The sequence below is a fragment of the Fukomys damarensis genome, unplaced genomic scaffold (assembly GCF_012274545.1).
Source record: "Fukomys damarensis isolate Sample0158 unplaced genomic scaffold, DMR_v1.0_HiC HiC_scaffold_10, whole genome shotgun sequence".
Lineage (NCBI taxonomy): Eukaryota > Metazoa > Chordata > Mammalia > Rodentia > Bathyergidae > Fukomys > Fukomys damarensis.
The window spans coordinates 12,244,487-12,264,232 of NW_022900922.1; the positions used below are offsets into that span (position 1 = coordinate 12,244,487).

Genomic DNA, 19,746 nt, shown 5'->3' on the forward strand with positions numbered 1-19,746 from the left:
GGATTTCGCTCAGCGGTTCGGTGGCCTGCCTTGCAAGCGCAAGGACCTGAGTTCGATCCCCAGTACCAAAAATAAATAAATAAATAAATAAATAAATAAATAATAATAATAATAATACCAGAACATCTTCTATTGAAAATTATTTCTTTTAGGACAATTTTTAAAAATATAAACTTCTGGGCTGGGAATTTAGCTCAGTGGTCCCACCACCTGCCTCACATTCTCAAAGTCCCGAGTTTGAGCCCCAGTACCAAAAAAATAAATAAAATAAATACTTCTAAGATTTTTTTTGTACACTAGCAAACTAATCAATTAAATATTAGGTCATCTGTATCCCAGAAGAATGCTCTTATTTGATGTGCTGGTATTATTTTGTTATGCAAGCATGCTTAGTACAGGTATGCCCAACCTGTGGCCCAAAAGCTATATTCAGCCCTTGACAGCTAGTAATGTGACACCACATGATCATAAACTTTTAACATTATTATGTGGTTTTAGTGATTTTTTTTCTTCATGACTCAGTTGCATGGTGCTCATGTGTAGAAGAGGGCACAGTGTAGTGGCACCTATGGTCAATAGAATCAAAACCCATATTTATCAACCGTAACTTGCACTCATGTGATTTGGCAAGCAAATCACACCAACTGCTGATAATAGTATTTCAGCCTACCTAGACAGGAGTGTGCCTGTGAAGACAGGTGTTTATTATTATCAACAATTCTTTTCTCCTTCAGGTTTTGATTTTGGCGTGCGTCAGAATGGTGAACGGGTTAATCATGTCAACCTTCCTCCTTGGGCACGGAACGACCCTCGTCTTTTTATCCTTATCCACCGACAGGCTCTGGAGTCTGACCACGTGTCCCAGAACATCTGTCACTGGATTGACTTGGTGTTTGGGTACAAGCAAAAGGGAAAAGCTTCTGTTCAAGCCATCAATGTTTTCCATCCTGCTGTAAGTGACTTTTAAAATCATTTCTTAAGTCATCTGCACATATGTAAAATGGAATCTAAATATTTTAAGGTTTGCTGTTAGGCTGTTCATTTAAAGTATTCATTATTAAAGATAATTGGCAGTTACACTCAGATGTTGCTGTTTTTACCCAGAATTCTTCACATTGTTTTGTTTTTTTTTTCCGTGATAATGGGGTTACACAAACCCCAGGGCTTTGCATATGGTAGGCAAGGACTCTACCACTGAGCCACACCCTCAGTCCTTTTCATTTTAAGACAATATCATTCGGTTTTCCAGGCTGGACTTAAGCTTTTGATCTTCCTGCCTCAGCCTCCTAACACACTGGGATTGTAGGCATACACCCCTGCACCTGACTAGATTTTATATCTTTAAAAATGCCTGAGAAAATAAACAAACAAACAAACAGATTTTTTTAAAAGGGCCAGGGATGTAGCTCAGTTGTGCCATGCCGGCGTGGCAAGCACAAGGTCCAAAGTTCAATCCCTGGTACAAAAAAAAGCCTGAGGAGGGCCAGGTATTTAGCTCAGTGGCAGTGTTTGATCCCCAGTAAGGAGGGGTGGGTACCTGAGATGTGAGCATGGCAATGCAGTCCTACCACTCTGAGAAGTAAGGCAGGAAGATCAAAAATTCAAATCCAGCCTGAGCAAGTTAGCAGTTTAGCAAGACTTTATTTCAGAATAAAAGTTTAAAAATAATTTAAAAGTTCTGTGAATGTATCTCAATATGAAGGCCCTGGTTTCAATCTCCATTTATACAAAGAAAAAACAGAACGTACAAAAAATACTTCCGTACTATCTGTGGTAGGTAGGGTTTCCTTGGGGCCTCAGCAAATGTCTGTGGTTTATCTAGTGAACAAAACAGCATAAAAAGAGAAGGAAGCCTGAACATAGTCTGGAGGAACCTGGCCCAGTCTTCCACCAGTCTCTTGGCCAAGCATAAACAACCTACTGCCTTCAGCAACAGGTTGTGATACCACATCTGTAGTGTTGTCTGCCAAGGAAGCTTGTTGGAGACAGCACCCAGGGTCTTTTGGGGCTGGTCACATTAGGCACCATCTACCTCGTACTTACTCCAGTCCCACACTCTCAAAAGGAAAGGAAGTGTTCAACATAAGCCCTGTTGTTTGTGTAGTTTAGACACAGTAATCCAGGCAGGTCACTTAGGGAATGGTGGGAAGAATCCTGAAGTCCAGATTCCTAGACACTAGCCCAGGCTGCCTGGAAGGCAGTCTTTCCTGGGAGAGCTGTCAGCTTTTACTGTCTTAACTCTCTTCTGCGTGCTCTCTTACATACATGTTCTGTTTTAAAATGGCATCATTTTTCCTTATTACAGAAACAGTAACATGTGCTTCATTAGAAAAAAATATAATAAAGTTTAAAATAAGCTGTGATATCACCACCCAGAGATAAATATCAAAAAAGTTTAAAATAAATTTCAGTATCACTATCCAGAGACAAATATAAAAACCACCTTCAGCCAGATATGTTGGCACACGCTTATAAGCCCAACACTTGGGAAACTGAGGCAGGAGGAGTGCAGCGAGTTTGAGACGAGCCTGGACTGCACAATGAGTTCAAGGCCAACCTCAACAACTAGACTTTTTCTATATAGGTTTGTCATTCCAATACTGTACTAGTAACATTTGGTAACCTCTTCCTCCCTCTGAACAGTGTACTTTCAAATTTATTCAAGTCATTAAATATTCTACATGATTTTTAAGAGATAATTATCATCCCAAAGTATGGCTGCATGATAATTTGTTTAACCAGTATGCTATCATTGGATATTTAGTTAGGATATATTTGCTGTTACATTAAGATGAGTATTCCTGAAGTTATTTCTTTATGCATATCTTTATTTCTTTAAGATAAATTCCTAACAATAGAATTGTTACTTTCACATATACTTTTTTCTAAGATAAATTACTAGCAATAGATTTATTACTTTCACATGTACTTCATGTGAGAAAAAGGACAGAGGAACTTTTTTAAAAACAACCTTGTCTCTTCAGGAAACATTTGTTTTGCTGGGCTCTAGGGTTGCAGAGGTAATAAGAACAGGTAGGATTAAGAAGAGAGTGAGATGGATGGGCCTGGATCTGGTGGTCAGGTTCCACTGAGGTCTACAGAATGAAAGGTCTCAAGGAGTGGGAGGTTTAAAAAGCATCTTACGAGGAGAAAAATATTTCCTAATACTAGTGGCAGCTCAGTATTAATGCAGCCAATTAGCTATTGGCCCAATGCAAAAGACATCTAACTTCATTGTTTCTCTAACTTTAAAAGTAATAGGTTGAACTAGACTGGATCTTGGCCTTGCACAATGATTAATTTACTCAGGCAAAGTCTTAAACTTGCAATCCTCCTGCCTCAGTTTACCAGAGTGCTAGGATTACAACTCTACACCACTGTATCTGAGCTTTTTTAGGCCAGAAATCCATTCCCAAAGCAGTCTAGAAATAAATTTATCTTTAGTCCATTTTTCTGTCATTATTTTGGGTACCTTGAAGGTAACATAAAATTAAATTCTTTGTGAGGTTTACAGTCTAAAAGAGAGAATAAGATAGGTTTACTGATTATTCTACTAGAAGATATATGTATGCTTTGGTTAATTTTATTTTGAAAAATAAGAATAGCACAGATTGGCAAATAATAATTTGTATGTAACAGTAGTAGGTAGAGGAGAAATAAAGGAGGAAAATATGTTTGCTTTTTCTTCTAATCCATCTTGGTTCACTGGCTGGACCCTGTAACAACAGAGATTAAAAGAAGAAAAGCATACAGACTTAGGGTAGGGCAAAAGGAGATGAAGTGAGGGCAGTGGGCTGGGGGAAACAGTGAGGCCTGTGGGTCCACATTCCTCCCCATGTGGCGTCATCTGTCTTTAAAGCCAAGGATGCCCCTTTCCTGAGGGAGGGAGGACACGTCTCACCTGAGGGTCTTCTCACCTGCTTCCGGTGCAGGCCAGAGGTTCCTTCCTGCATAGGCTATTCCTCACATTCCTCCAGCTTAACATCTTCAGTGTGCCAAGGGACACACTCTCAACTCCATGAAGTAGGTTTAACTGTTGAACTTTGTTCATATTTGATCCTAAAATTCAACTTTTAGAGCAATTAGGCATTTTAATATTGACCTCGGAGCACTCTATGCCTATACTCTTGTAACATCATTTCAGTTACCTATATTCTTATATAAATTCACATTGAAAGTATTTGAAGACTAAAATATACAAAGTAGTTCTCATCTGACTAGAATTATTTTTACTAATTTTTGGAACTTTGGCATTTTAGAAAAGATATAGTTATACTGTTCTGAGAAGTTAGAAAAACTCAATGTGGGGCAAAACAAAGTTTACCAAGTAAGTGTGTAGTCTGTGAATTCAGAATTGAGTTCATGTCTTCATTCTCTGGCTCAGCCACTTGCCTTATGATCTTGGACAAATAACCAAATGTCTCTGTAACAAAGGTATACATTTGTAAAGTGAATAATAAAACCAGACTCATGTGTGAGGACTTAAATTCATGTCTGCCACCTAATTAAGTATAGGCAAGCATTAACATTTTTTAAAGGTTTATAGAAATGCCTTTGACCTTTTATTTGTTACTCACTATTACATAGGGTCCACTTAGAAACTGATGCCAAAGAATGTAAAGAAACGTCATCTTAAAATAAACTTAAGAATTCCAAAAACAGGATCGGGGATTTAGCGCTGTGGTTCTTCCTCCTGCCTCACAAGTGCAAGGGCTCTAGTTTGATGATTCCTGATACCAAAAAAAAAAAAAAGAAAAAAAGAATTCCAGCTCCAGGAGTATATCAGTCTCCGTCTGATTTTTTACAATACATTACATCAGATAGCCCTTCAAATGGCCCTGCTTTGATACACATTTTAGTACACATTTGATCCTTGGGGCTGGAGTGGGGTTGAGGGCAGCAGTGAAGATTGTTTAACTTCTGGAGTATCTTTGACCTTTTAAACCATTTTGGTGCTTAAGAGGAGTATTATATCTAGACATGTAAGCAAAGGCTGCTGTAACTGATTCAATGCTAAAAGTAAACTGTCCACGTGGACATGCCTAACGTGGCAGGCAGGACACCAACTGCTAGGTTTAGCAACAGGGAAGGATGGTAACCCTTAGACACAGCAAGTGATAATGCGCTTGATATTAAAGAGCTTGGATGTTCACTGCTGCTCTTTTGGATTCACTTACAATTTTCATTAAAACTCACATTTCTTTATGAACTACCTGACAGCATTGCATTTTAACTACTTTTTTGCCTTTTCCTATTTATCACTTTGGACAAGCAACTTCTTTAATAATTTAGTATTACACATGTTCTCAGACCCTAAACATACCTAATGAGTACCAGTCAGGCAAGATGCGTTGTTTTTGTCACTCATCTTAAAACACTGATTATTCCTATTCTGATCTCATTGAAATTATTAATGACAGTTAACCTGATGAAAAACATTTGTAGTCATTTGCATTTGGAATAGAGAAGAGTAAATCCATTGCTTAAAGATTGCAATGACGTGTTCGTTCCCTTTGTTTGTTTTTTTTAAACCAAGTCTTACTTTCTAGTCATATACTTCATGTCCTTTATCACTCTACAGACATATTTTGGGATGGATGTCTCTGCAGTAGAAGATTCAGTTCAGAGGCGAGCACTAGAAACCATGATAAAAACCTATGGGCAGACCCCACGCCAGCTGTTCCACACGGCCCATGCCAGTAGGCCAGGAGGCAAGCTCAACATGGAAGGCGAGCTTCCTGCCGCCGTGGGGCTGTTGGTGCAGTTTGCCTTCAGGGAGACCCGGGAACAAGTCAAAGAAATCACCTATCCGGTATGTCATTGGGATTTTAATCGAATTCAGCAAAACCTGTGGGATGACTCCTGCAGTGCCAGACCCTCACCCAGACTCTGGGAACATACAAATGAGTGGCCTTGGCTTAGAGATACAAGCAGGGCAGGCTCAGGCAGCTAAAGCAATGTCCTATGTGGTAAATGCCATGCCAGGGACAGGAAGAAAGAGCCTGGAAAGCTCAGAGGGAAAAGATGGCTATGTCAAACAGTAGCCTCCCCAGGGAGAGGGGTGATTATCAGGGAAAGACTTGAAAAGCAACAAACTAGGATTGTGCAAATAAGAGGAAAAGACATGTTTTCATTCTTCTTTATGGCTGGATAATACTCCACTGTGTAAATATATCACATTTTCTTTATCTGTTGATGGGCATCTAGGCTCTTTTCACAGCTTAGCTGTTGTGAATTGTTCTACTATAAACATGGGTGTGAATGTATCACTGTAGTATGCTGTCTTTAATTCTGTCAGGAATATACCCTTGAGAGGTATAGCTGAATCAGTGGTATTTCTAATTTTAGAATTTTGAGGAACATCCCTACTGATTTCCACAGTGTTTGTACGAGTTTACATACCCACCCTAGCATCCACATCATCGTTTTTGTGTATTCCCAACAATTGTTCTGAGAAGGGTGAGATGGGCTCTCAGAGTAGTTTTGATTTACATTTTTCGAATGCCTAGAGATGTTGAACATTTTTTTCTGTACGTATTGGCCATTTTCACTTCTTCCTTTGAGAAGCATCTGCTCCATTCATTTGCCTATTTTTTGACTGGGTTATTTGTTTTTGGGGGATGATAATTTTTTGTTTTTCTATATATCCTAGAGATTAATCTTCTGTCCAAAGAGTAGTTAGCAAAGATTTTCTCCCATGTTGTAGATTGTCTCTTCACCTTTGTTTTGTTTGCTATGCTTTCTTGTTTTTTAATTTGATATAGTCCCATTGTTGATTCTTGTTGATATTTCCCTGCTATAGCAGTCCTATTGAAGACTGTTTGGCCTGTGCCCAGGCCTTTGTTTCCTTTATGTTATCTTCCAGAAATTTCAGTTTTTGATTCTATATCTAAGTCTTTCATCCTTTTTTATTTGATTCTAGCATAGAGTGAGAGATAATCTAGTCTGTATCTTCTGAAAGTGGATATCTAGTTTTCCTAGCACCATTTGTTAAAGAAGCAGTCTTTTCTCCAATTTTTTTTTTTTTTTTGGCCCCTTTGTCAAAAATCAGATGGCCATAGGTACATAAGTTTGTTTGTGTCTTCTGCTCTATTCTTTTGGTCAGTTTGGCTATTTCTGTGTCAGTACCACGTTGTTTTTGATGCTATGGCCTTGCAGTGTAACTTGAAATCTAGTGTTATGATGCCTCCCACTTTGCTCTTTTTGTGCAGTGCTACTTCGATTATTCTGAATCTTTTCTGATTTCATATGAATTTTAGGAATGTTTTCTTCTAGTTCTGTGAATAATGTTGTTGGTAATAGGGATTGCTTTGAATTTATAAGCAATTTTAGCAATTTGGCCATTTTCACAACACTAATTCTTCTATCCATGAACAAGGGAGGTCTTTCTCTTTGACATTTTCTAATGTCTTCTTCAACTTCTTTTCTTTAATATTGTGTAATTTTCATTGTAGAGGTCTTTTACCTCTTTGGTTAGCTTGATTCCTATATAGTTGATATTTTTTAAAGTATTGTTTTCCAAATATTCTGGAGTGACTTGTGAGTGCAGCTTGTACAATGTTTCCCATAATATTACTTAAATATGTCAGACAGACCTTAGATGCAAATTCTTTATGCTCCTAGCTCATCTCTGTCAAACATGTATGTAAAATATAAATAAAACTCATTTAACTAGTAAAATTCTTTTTATTTTTTTCTTGCTATACTGGGAATTAAACCCAGGGCCTTTGCACCAAGCTACATCCCTCAGCACCTTTTTTTTTTGAGACAAGGTCTCAATTAAGTCACTAAGTTTTCCAGGTTGAGCTTAAACTTGGAGTACTCCTGCTTCAGTCTCCCAAAGTACTGGGATTACAGGTGTGTACAACCACCTCCAGGTATAAAATTCAAGTATAAAACATTAATATGATAACACTGTTGTTTTACTAAAATCAAATCTATAATGCACTTTATAGTGGAAAGCTGTAGGTTTTACTTCGTGTTTTCAATGGCTTAAAAATAATCTTAACTACTATCATTATCAGAGTCATCAATTTTAAATCCATTACTTTAACATTTCAAAATAATTTAACAGTATATACAGCAAACTTAATAAATGAAATCTAGTTTACTACTATACTTACTTCTAATTAGCTGTTTTGGGTAGGCAGAGACAGAAACTGTATGTGCTGGCAGTGAGAATGTGGCACCAACCTACCTGATCCCCACTTCAGGGACTTCACACATTGATACCCTTCGTGGCTCCCTCTCATTCCACTCAGAGCTCTGCTCAGACTCAGACATCTCTGAGTCTTTCCTGACTCCATTGCTTCTGGTGGTGCTTTCATCATTCTTAGTCCCCGTCTTTGCTTTGCTTCAGAGCAGTTACTTTCACCGCCTCAGATACTGTGTGTGTATATATTTGTCTGTCTCCCGTCCAACCTTGAGTAGAGCTCCACAAGGAGAGGAATCTGCCTGTCTTGCTCATCACTGTGTCCAGCTCCTGCATGGTGCCTTGGTGTACACTGGCACTCACTGCTTCCGAATCTGGTTCTTCTCAAGACAGATTACTTGGAATTTGGCTTGCCTGTGCTTCTGAACAGCATTTAACCCACTATATTTCTTTATTTGAGCCACTACAAAACCTACACAGTTACTGCTTCTTGACTCCTCAGGCCTTCCAAGGTACCTGCTCACAAGCCCCAATCTCTGTGTCCAGACACAGTACAAGGAGTCATCTGGATGACCCTGATATGCTTGTGTGGAAACACTTGAGCTGTATGAGGAGCATTTAAATAAAACACTTGCTTTATGCAAGTTGTGCTGTAAAACAGTTCCCGCTGTATCTGTAATATAACTTAAAAACAAAATTTAAGCTCTGTAATTCACATAAAAGGAATTTTGGGACAAGGAATTATGAATGATAAATCATAACTGGAGCTTAGCAGCACTTTGTTGCAACTTTAACAATGATGGACCAAAAATTTTAGAAAGAGAACTTGTTCCAGTGTATCTGACATTGATCCCTCTGCTCCCAGTTGGGCCGTCCTGATGCTCCTCAGCTTTCCCACAGGTGCTCCGAATTTTCAGAACGCTCTGTCCTCTCAATGGTCTCACAGATAGCGCAGAGCCCCTAATTGCCATGCTTCTTTAAAACATAGTACGCAGATCCGTAATGCTTATTTTTTCATTCATTTGGAAAATGACATAATAAAATTACACTAAAAATTATTAGAAGTTTTGTGGAAATAACTGAAATTTGCTTAGTATATTATTTTTATTAGCCTTATCTGGCATTTCCTCTGAAAAATTGAAAGTAAACACCTAGTTAAATAAACTCTTACTCATCTAAAACAAAGTAAATCCATTTTTAAAAGATTAGTAAAATATAAAACAGTCAAAAGGAGAATAAAAATATAGAATTGTGGGAGAAACTGTGAAAGGCCCTAGTCTCTTCTCTCTGGATTCCTTCTTGATAGTGTTTTGCTTGGGATCTGGGGGAACGCTGCCACTGTTGTCTGTGGCAAGTGTGTGACACCTCCTCTGTGGCCTTCCGCCACCTTCTACAGCCACACCCTGCTGTGCTTACACAACTCTTTGTTCTCCAGAACTTACTAGTACATCTGGAGGATCTCATGCGCTAGTCTTCCTGATACGCTCCATCAGTAAACACTGTTCCATTCATCCATCATCTACTAAGAAGCTGCTGTCCCCAGCATGTAGGGGAGTCAGCAGTGTCCCTGTCTTCAGGAGTTCAGGGTTGAGTGAGCCTTCCTGTGTCACATGTGCTCATAATTTTTAACCATCCTATGTATATATGACTTGTTGTGCTTCCAAATTATAGCCCCCCATTAAGTATTTTAGTCTTCTAAGCAATGTGCTTAGTAATACTTCTTTTCCCTCTGTTCAAATTTCAAGAAATTTTGAATTACTAACTAGACATTTTCTTGCAATAAAAGGCCATAGCTACAGAGTAAAAATCAAATAAAGAATACATATTTGTACATAAGCACAGAGAAATAAAAAGGTGTGAAATAATTCTTGCCCCTAAAGAGTTTAAATCAGAGTTTCTCTTTGTTTAGCATCTAAATCTGGGGTAATACTGCACTTAGTACCTCTTCAAAAGAATCATATTTTTACTTTCCTTGGTTTTAGAGCCCTTTGTCATGGATAAAAGGCTTGAAATGGGGGGAGTATGTGGGCTCCCCAAGTGCTCCTGTACCTGTGGTCTGCTTCAGCCAGCCTCATGGAGAAAGATTTGGCTCTCTGCAGGCTCTGCCTACGAGAGCAATCTGTGGATTGTCCCGAAACTTCTGTCTTCTGATGACCTACAGCAAGGAACAAGGTAAAATAAAACACAATGAAGATCATCCCGAGGATATCTTTCATGAGATTTGCATGTTCCCAGCTCATCCATGCTGCTATGCTGTTTGACTTCTGACATTTTCTCAGTCCTTAGTGAAAAACTGCTCAAATTTCTGGTTACTAATACAGTAGGAATTAAAACATAAGATTAAATGCAGTGCCATCTAATATAATGAATTCTGGGGGAACCTGTAGAAGGCAACTACAGTGGTGGCAGCAGCACTACTTGTGAACAGAGGCTAGGGCCCAGCATAGTGGCATGCTTTGCACTGTGAAAGCACAGTGGCCACTGAGTCACCATGCAACCCTGACATGGGCGCCAGCAGCTCCAAAGATCAGGGCCTCTGGTCCTGCTCTTCAGTGGGAAGTGGTGCCTGGAGACTGTGAGCGCTGGGCAAGCTTTGCTGAGGCCTCAAGGCCAAGTGATACCCCACTTCATATTCATATACTGAGGCTTCATGTTCCTTGATGAGGATGGAGATCTGGCTCAGGAGTTCTATGAGGAGACAGTTGTCACCAGGCAAGCCAAGCTGAGGCAGGTGTACAAGAATCTGATTACTCAGGGCATCGTGAAGCTGAATCCTCCCCACATTCACATGGATTTCCCTGTGATCCTCTATGACTTGTGACCCTAGTACATGACAGACACAAGCACCCCTGACCCAGCAAGAAACTTCCAGTTGAAGCTGTGGCTTCCATTGAAGAGCCCAAGCTGGGGTCACAATGCTGAATAAACTCCATTGGCCCAGAACCTTCAGCCATGAGCAGGGAAGTCCCTCGGCATAATTGGATATTGGTTTGTGTATAGACAAGAGATGGTTGGTGGCTGGCAAAGGCTAATGGCAGATGTACAACCACACCTTCCCCAGCCACCCTGCCAAGCAAGGAAAGACATAAGGCAGTCAGGAATGTGTAGTTCCTGGTTTCTTGCCTGGCCTCTCTTCCAAGTTTGCCTAGGGTCTAGCCCTGCTAGAAGCTATAGCACTTTACACGCAAAGTAGCCTTCTTCCAGTCCTTCAGCTGTGGGAGCTCTACACAAGTGGGGACTTCTCACTTCCCTTACCCCCACATCAGAGCATTTCAGCTGTTTGCTACCTCATTTCCTCCTATGTTGGACAGAGGCTGGGAAGAGCACCAGCCTGGTTCTTCCAATCTACCTGCCATTTTTTCGCATTTTCAGATGGATGGTTTGCTGGCTCTTAATAAGAATGGGATCTGGTGTGGGTAGCTTGTCCCTTTTCCAGGGCTCAGCTAATCCCTCACCATTGCAACCACTTGTTGCCTTCTCCCCAGTTAGGGGGTACAGGCCAGTGTCAGAACAGGCTGCAGATGCCTGTGCTGATGGAGAATTGCCCCAAGCTACCTATTCTAACCCCCTTTGCCTTTGCGCCAGCTCCCTCTCCCCAAGTTGGAGGGGATTGTTCACTACCTCCATGGTAAGGAACAACATACTGAGACCGCTGCTAGTAGTGCTATGGTTAGCCCACCACTGTTCTGCTACAGTATCCTCATCCCTTCTGGATCAGTCAGAGGAAATTACTAAGTCCCCTTGAGAGGGATAGAAAGGAAAGCAAAATCATAAAAGAACACTGTACTTAAAATATGATGGTTTGGCTGGGTTTTAGCCCAGTGGCTCCGTGCCTGCCTCACAAGCACAAGGTCCTGAGTTCAAGCCCCAGTAACCACCCCACACACACGCACAAAATGAAGGTTTGTAAATAAGTCTAGTCCATGATGATGTCGGGGTGGAGTTTAATTTGTAGTTTAATTCCTATATTTAATTCCTTATTGTACAACTTCTATGCTTCTAGAATGGGAAATGACTTCCCAACATAGGAAGACTGTTGTGCTATTTGTTCAATTTCAATAAAATTATTTACAGATCCTGTAAAATAAAATAAATGGAGGTGTTGAAAGTTAAGAATAAATAGTTATGCTCACAAGATGAAAACTATCAATTTGATAGAAATGTATACTGCACATTTATTAAATACACAAATGTATTTCATAGATCTGTTACCTCAGAAGAATACAGCCATGGGCTTAAACAAACAGAATAGAACAAGAGACAAGAGAGCCTTGGAAAGAGGTTTCAAAAGAGTGTATTTTGAAAAGCAACACTTTTCTGATTCCCCACTAGCCAACACGGTGACAGTGACATGTGGAAGAATACTGTGCAGTTGAGATCTCTGCCTATTTCTGAATGTCACTGAGACCCTGGAAAACTAGGGACATTTTTCACATTAAAGTAATCTCTCAGCCCTTCCAAATTAACCATTTCATTAGATGTAATAGAATCTGCCCCACTGAGCAGGACCAGGCATGTGCACAGAAGTGAATGGCAGAGGGCCAGCCAGCCTGTGGGCCGGAAGCCTTTTCACAGTGCACTGCACTAGCCTTGCCCACCATGCAGGCTGCTCCTTGGCAGTTTCCACATACGGCCTCTGCAGCTGCAAGGTGACAGCAGCTGTGCTAGACATCTGTCACTTAAAGCAGCAAAGTGTGCTGGCTGGGCCACAGTTCTTTTAGGTTCAGTCTTGTTTCTTTCATAAAATGAAAGATTATTTTCATAGTTTTAGGAATAAAAGAGAATGCATACCATTTCATCTAAGTTTACTTGAGTTGGGAAGACAAGGTAAACCTGTTTGCCCATAATGATTGGCATATCATGGCTTATTCTCACTTGTATCTTGCTATTAGTTATAGTCACAATTAACTTACTGCTAAAAAGATCTGAAATACTAAAATATGTAAATTATCTACCTGTAAAGAAATTAAGAGTACAGTAGAGTTTATCTCTATTGAGCAATGAGAAAGTGCTGGCATTATCACCATTATGGAATTTTTAAATACCCACGTAATTCTCAATCTATCTTACTTGTGCTACTACTGTCCCAAACCCTTAAGTGTGCCCTCAATAACAGGGTCCATTCAAATTACTGTATTCTTGACTCCTTTGCACAGTGTTTGCTGAATCTGTCATATAATCTGGGTATACAGAGTCTCTGGCCTCTGGAAGCACAGGGCCTGAGTTTTCATCCCAGATCTGCTATTTACTGTGTGACCTTGGGAAAGTTCCTCAATACCTTCCAGATAATTACTGGCTTTTGATCTATAAAATGAGAACTACAAAATGACTTTCTTCCAAGGTAATCAACAGTGAGGATTCAAAAAAATAAGGCCTGGGATGATTAGCATGGGAACTGGCTTAAGGGAAATAGTAAGTATCCATCCAACTTAAAACACTCAGGCCAGGTCAGCGTTCACTGGATGGTCCCCTCTGCAGGTACTGCCAAAGACTGCAGCTAGCAGGTAGATGGTAGGATGCATAGTCACAGATGGCTAGTTAAGCACTGGTATGTAAGATACCGTCAGGGTTATGCCTGGTTATACATGCATAATACACTGTGACAGCTACATTGAAGTGGTTTTAATGATGTTAAAGGCAAGGTAGACAGATTCCTTGGAAACTATGCCTCAGAATTGCCCAAGGAGCTTTTTCTTCAAATACACTTGCTCAGGTCCCACTTGAGACACCCTGCATCACAATCTCTGAGGCTTCCAGCCACAGCTGCACATGCCGAAAGAGCAATTTTCTTGCAAGCCCTATTTGAGACCCACTGTTCTGTTAGGTAGTTTCTTTTTCTGGAGAAAAAATAGAAATGAAAATCTTGTCTAAATGTGCACCTGCCACATTATGGTAAACTTTAAGAAGACTCATGACACAAGGGATGATCAAAACGTACAGTAAATGCTTAAATTAAAAATTGTTACAGTGGGGCTGGGGATTTAGCTCAGTGGAACCATGCCTGCCTCACAAGTACAAGGTCCTGAGTTCCATCCCCTGTACCAAAAAAGAAAAAAAAATTGTTACAGTAAGACATATTACCACTTATCCCGCGCAAAATACGTCTTCCCTTTGTTTTGAACACACTTATCCCACTGTTCTTACCACTTTCTGAAGCTGTTCTGAAAGTCTTCTTTCCTGAATGTCTTTATGAGTTGTGATTGAAGATACGGTGAATGCGGCTGTCAGATGCCATCCAATAAAAGCAGGCTTGTAAAAAATATTACTGTTCACCGGGCGCAGTGGCAAACACCTGTGATCCCAGCACTCAGGAGGCTGAGGCAGGAGGACCGCTGTCAGTTCCAGACCAGCCTGGGCTACATAGTGAGTTCCAGATCAGTCTCAACTACATAGTGAGACCCTGTCTCAAAAAGAAAAACAAACAAACAAACAAAAAATATTACTGTTTATCTTCATCCACCTTTTTCACTGGCAGCATGCAATTTCTGGCTCTTCCTTAAAGTCAAAATAACCTTAAAAGGTAAACATTCTGAATCAGTTCAGGACATCAAAGCAGGCATGACAGCACGACTAAAGATACTCATGAAAGAGGACTTGCAGAATTGATTCAGGAAGTGGCAAGAGGGCTGGGGATTTAGCTCCGTGGTTCTGCTGCCTGCCCTGCAAGCACAAGTTCCCAAGTTCAATCCCCAGTACCAAAATAAAAAAAAAAAGAAAGTGGCAAGAATGATGGGATAAAAGTATGATTGGAGCAAGAGGTAATATTTTAGGGGGTAATGATAATGTATCTTGTACTATAATAATTTTTAAAATTTAAACATTCACCATACTTTTTGATCACACCTTACATGTGGCTCCTTTCTATAGAAGCTTATACTAGTTATGTTTCAATTCCTTTGTTGTGAAACTGATGCCTACATTTGCTTATTTTTCTCAGAAAACAAAAAGAAATCACTGAATCACATTTTCAATGTGCTATTGATTCATTCAAGAAATATTTGTTGTGTTCATCTAGCTGTTGGCTATTTTGCTGGGTATGGGAAGAGACAAAGTATATCTTCTCTCCTAAATATTCTTTATGCTGGTATAAAACATTAGAAATTTCAAGGGCAGTCACTTATATCATTCATGCTGCATTTACTATAGTGAAAAAAAGGCACTGATCATACACAGCCCCCAGAAAGGACATCAAAAATTTCCAAATCTTTAAAACTAGAAAACACCCTTGAGTGAAGGTCTTCCATGCCAAATCCTGCACTCGATGGGATTGAAACCCCTTCACAGGGTAGCTGTGGCTTTTCTTCTAGCAGAGCTCTCTTTGTAGTATTAAAATTTGTTCATACTACCTAATTTAGCAGAGTATCTAAAAAGTTATTTAGGTAGTACTTAGTTCATATTTTTTTAAAAGGAAAGGTATCTCAGAATGTGGATAGGGTAATACTATCACTGTCCTTTATTTTTTAAAAATCTATACTGTAATTTTAGTTCTTTAGTCAAATAAAGCCCAATGAAAACAACACAAGTGAAAATAATGTAATTCCACCCTTACAATCCTATTGACATTAAAGGATTAAAACTAACTCAATAACCGGGGATTTAGCTCAGTGGTGCTGCCACCTGCCTCACAAGCACAAGGTCCTGAGTTTGATCCCGGTACAAAAACAAAAGACAAAAAAACTCAAATTGTTTCATCTCGGGGAGTTAAAGATTGTTTCACCTGGAATGATATGATTCTATATAAACTTCAGCCTTTACTCTGCCTTTTTTTTTTTTTTCTGGCTGTCTTACAACCACTGAACAGTGGTAGTCTGATACTTTTATTTCTCCATCTTGAGGTGTGAGAAGCATGAACAGCACTGATATTCAGTGGTCAGCTATCCTGAGCTGGGGATATGCCGATAACATCTTGAGGTTGAAGAGTAAGCAAAGTGAGCCTCCAGTGAACTTCATACAAAGCTCTCAACAGCACCAGGTAAACTGTTTTATGGAATACTTTATATAATTATATGCAGTGCTTTACAAAGGAGTGAGAGTGACAGCATCTACTTTTAAACCTTCTATAACTAGTCTAGGTGAGAAGTTGATGTTTACAGGTCTTACAGACTTCCTGATACTGCTCTGCTGAATATGTCTGAAAATTTGTCTGAAGTCCATTTCCTTGTTAGGAGAGTTATGATCATCTATCTGCTCAGCACCATCGAAGGATGTAATATTTGAACAAAAGTAGCACTGTTTTCTTCCCTTTGTCCACTTGCTTTGTCACTATCATTTTCTGTAACCATAGTACCATCTTTGTTACCTGACTTTTCCTAAACATACAGGTTTTCAGCATCATGATATGCCAGAAGAACACTAGGCCTCCAGCCCTGTGGTCCTTGCTGGGCTCCCAGCTTTGTTACGTACTATGTGGTGTTTGGCAAGTGATTTGGCCTTTCAAAACTGACTTCCTTTCATCCTTTTTAAAACGAGGATAACATAGGCCAGGAGTGGTAGTGCATGCCGTAATCCAGGATTGCAAGTTCAGGCCTAGCCTGAGCAGCTTTGTAGTGAAAATGTTTGTGACAACTATGGAGCTTGTAAGTGGTAGCTGCCATGTAGGTATGCAGTGCTGCCTTGGTTGCTATGGCTCTGACTTCAGTGTGTAGCCTTCTTTGTCGGGCTTTCCATGGACAGTTCTCTTCTCACACTCTGACTCCCATTACTTTTGTAGCACCTGCTGTCTCTTTCCATGTCCTACAATGTGTTTCATTCCCTCAACTCATTAGAACTACCTTTGGGCAGCTTTTGTCCTTGAAAACAAGGCAAGCAATGACTTGTTTGCCTAAGCTGAAAAAAAGTCATTACCAATTGTTACCTGGCTTACCAATAAACTATCAGCACTAAGAATAAAGGGACAGTGAAAAACAACCTTATTCTAAATTTTAATAAGATTTTTTAAAGTTTTTAAATATATCAGCCTACATTAATCACAGCATTTTATACAGATACAAATATATATCCAAACACACAGAAATTACAACCATAAATCATAACAAAGCTGTCAGTATAACTAAATTGGAAATGAGTCTGCAAAACAAATGAAAACACAAAGGCATATTATAGAATAAATATGTCCTTTCCCTATTCCCTCCTTTTTAGAATTGGTATTTTTGAAGGAGAAAGGGGAAATAGGTACAGTGGAAGTTAGAAATAAAATGCATTCTTCCTATCAAAATATATTAGCATAAATAGGTGTATGACCACGTGCAGCTCACTGCTATCGTCAATAATCTGGGTTTGTAAACACCTAGACTTTGTGTTGAAAGGTGAAAAGAGCAAATGAAATCCTCATCAGCATTAAATGAATGACAAAGCAATGTTAAAGATACACTGTATGGTGATTTTCAATCAATACCTTTATACTTTTATTACTAGGGATTCTTTCTTTTTTTTTTTTAGACGGGTTCTCACTATGTAGTTGAGACTGACCTGGAACTCATGTAGCCCAGGCTGGTCTGGAACACACAGTGATCCTCAGCCTCCCTTGAGCTGGGATTACAGGCGTGCGCCACCATGCCCAGTTTCCTTCTATTTGTTTAAGAGATGGCTACTTCCAAGGAACTCATTAGCATTAGAAGGCCCTGGTATGAAGAGAAGGCAAAGAGGAGCAAATTATCTTAAAGGAAGTTTTGCAATTCTCTGTTGTATTTTCTATAGTACAAAGACAAGCTTTTGTTTATTTGTTTTGCCATATAAATTGACTATTAGTTTAGCAGATCCAAGGCTTGAATAAAGGTTATTTTAAATATAGCCCTTGTTTTTATATGGTATGATTTCATTTTCACTGAGATAAAATTGACAAATAAAAATTGTATGTGTTTAAGGTATACAATTCAGTATTTTGATATACATTGTGAAATGATTATTACAATCAAGCCAATTAATACATCCGTATCCTTACACAACTACCATTTGTGTGTGTTGAGAACATTTAGGAGCCACTGTTTTTATAAATTACAAGGATGCAAAACCGTGTCGTTTATCATAGATGTGGTGCTGCACAACAGGACTTCGTTGTCCTGCACGGCCAGACCTCTGCCTTTTGACCGATCCCACCCAAATCCCACCCAGCTTCTGGCAACCCCTTCCACTCTGCTACCATGAGGTTGGCTTTTTTAAGAATCCACATATGCTCAAGATCATGAAGTACTTTTAGTCTTTTCTGCCTGGCAGTTTCATCTGGTACAGTGTCCTCTAGGTTTGTCTATGTTGTCATTAAGACTAAATAATATACCATTTTACATGTACACCATATAAAAATTTTAAACATTGAAAAATTATTCATATTATGAAAAATTTGACACAAATAACTTGAAAAATGAGAATGATGCTCTCTTAAATCTTTTTAGCAAAAGGGGATAGTCCAGATTCTTGTAGTAAAATATTATTTGATAAATAATTTCACGTCCAGTGAAATGACTTTCTGGGCCCGAATACCATAGTTCACTTTTGTCCTTAGAAATATATTGTTCACACATTTTTTCTTTAGTTTGAGAAGATTCATTTAGGATATTACCATATGAAGAATCACCCTCTAAGAGTTTACTTATATGATCAGTCTACACCTCTGCTGGCTCTTTGTCTTCATCTTCTTATGAGTCTCATGTTGTAAGACATCTTCCTCTGCTGGTTTCCTTCTGTTTGTTATAATTGGTAGACAGTGAAAATTTCTGAATTCTTAACTATGTTAAGGAAAGCTGAAAGCAGACTTCAGGAGTAGTGTCTTGGCCTTCCTTTATGCTTTTTTTTTAAAGATGGCACCCTACTTTGGATAATGTACAAGAAAACCAAACGTTGCCGTTTTATTTCATTTTTTTATTTATTATTGTTTATTTTTATTTTTTTATTTCATTTCATATTTATACTACATTATCTGGGATATTCCATCATTTTTGGTGTTATTTATTTCTAGTGTAGTTGGAAATCCCAATTCTTTCAGTAGTAGTGATAAAATAATTCCTAGAATGACGAAACAGCAAAATTGTTTTAAGAAACAAGGCCAGGGATTTAGCTCAGTGGTTCCATCTCCTGCCTTGCAAACACAAGGCAACCCAAGTTCAATCCCCGGTATCAAAAAAAAGAAATAAAGAAAGAAAAAATAGATCACTGGGCTGGGGATTTAGCTCAGTGGTTCTGCCACCTGCCTCGTAAGCAGGGTCCCAAGTTCAATCCCTGGTACCAAAAAAAAAAAAAAAAAAAAAAAAGGATCATTAAAGTCCTGTAGTGCAAATTAATGTTATAAAAGGGTTCAGTGGCTCCATATGATAATTGCAAGACAGAATACATTTTCTTATATATTTTTTTTTAAGTACACTTTCTTCTTGAAGGAACAAAAGTTATGAAGGCTCAGTCTTTACAAATAAAACTGGTGAAGAAACTCAGAAAAATAAGATTGGATCTAGGGGACCTTGATAATATATTGAGTTAAACCAAATCAGGATTAGCCAGGCGTGGTGGTGCACACCTATAATATCAGCACTCAAAAGGCTTGAAACAAGAGAATTTCCATGAGTTTGAGGGCAGCCTGAAATACAAAAAAAAAAAAAAAAAAAAAA

The 19,746-nt window shown here is 39.1% G+C and overlaps 1 protein-coding gene and 1 pseudogene across 4 annotated transcripts in view; both read left to right on the plus strand.

Annotated features, from left to right (window-relative positions):
* The window catches only part of Lyst (lysosomal trafficking regulator), a 196,312-nt gene that overhangs the window by 161,829 nt on the left and 14,737 nt on the right, over positions 1-19,746 (plus strand). For all 4 annotated transcript variants that reach the window (XM_033761844.1, XM_033761845.1, XM_033761846.1 and 1 more), the window contains 4 exons: positions 735-952; positions 5,582-5,812; positions 10,135-10,324; positions 15,988-16,124. In XM_033761844.1, coding sequence (XP_033617735.1) covers positions 735-952; positions 5,582-5,812; positions 10,135-10,324; positions 15,988-16,124 — 776 coding nt within the window. The remainder of the gene's footprint in view (positions 1-734; positions 953-5,581; positions 5,813-10,134; positions 10,325-15,987; positions 16,125-19,746) is intronic.
* LOC104860739 lies at positions 10,576-12,027 on the plus strand (annotated as a pseudogene).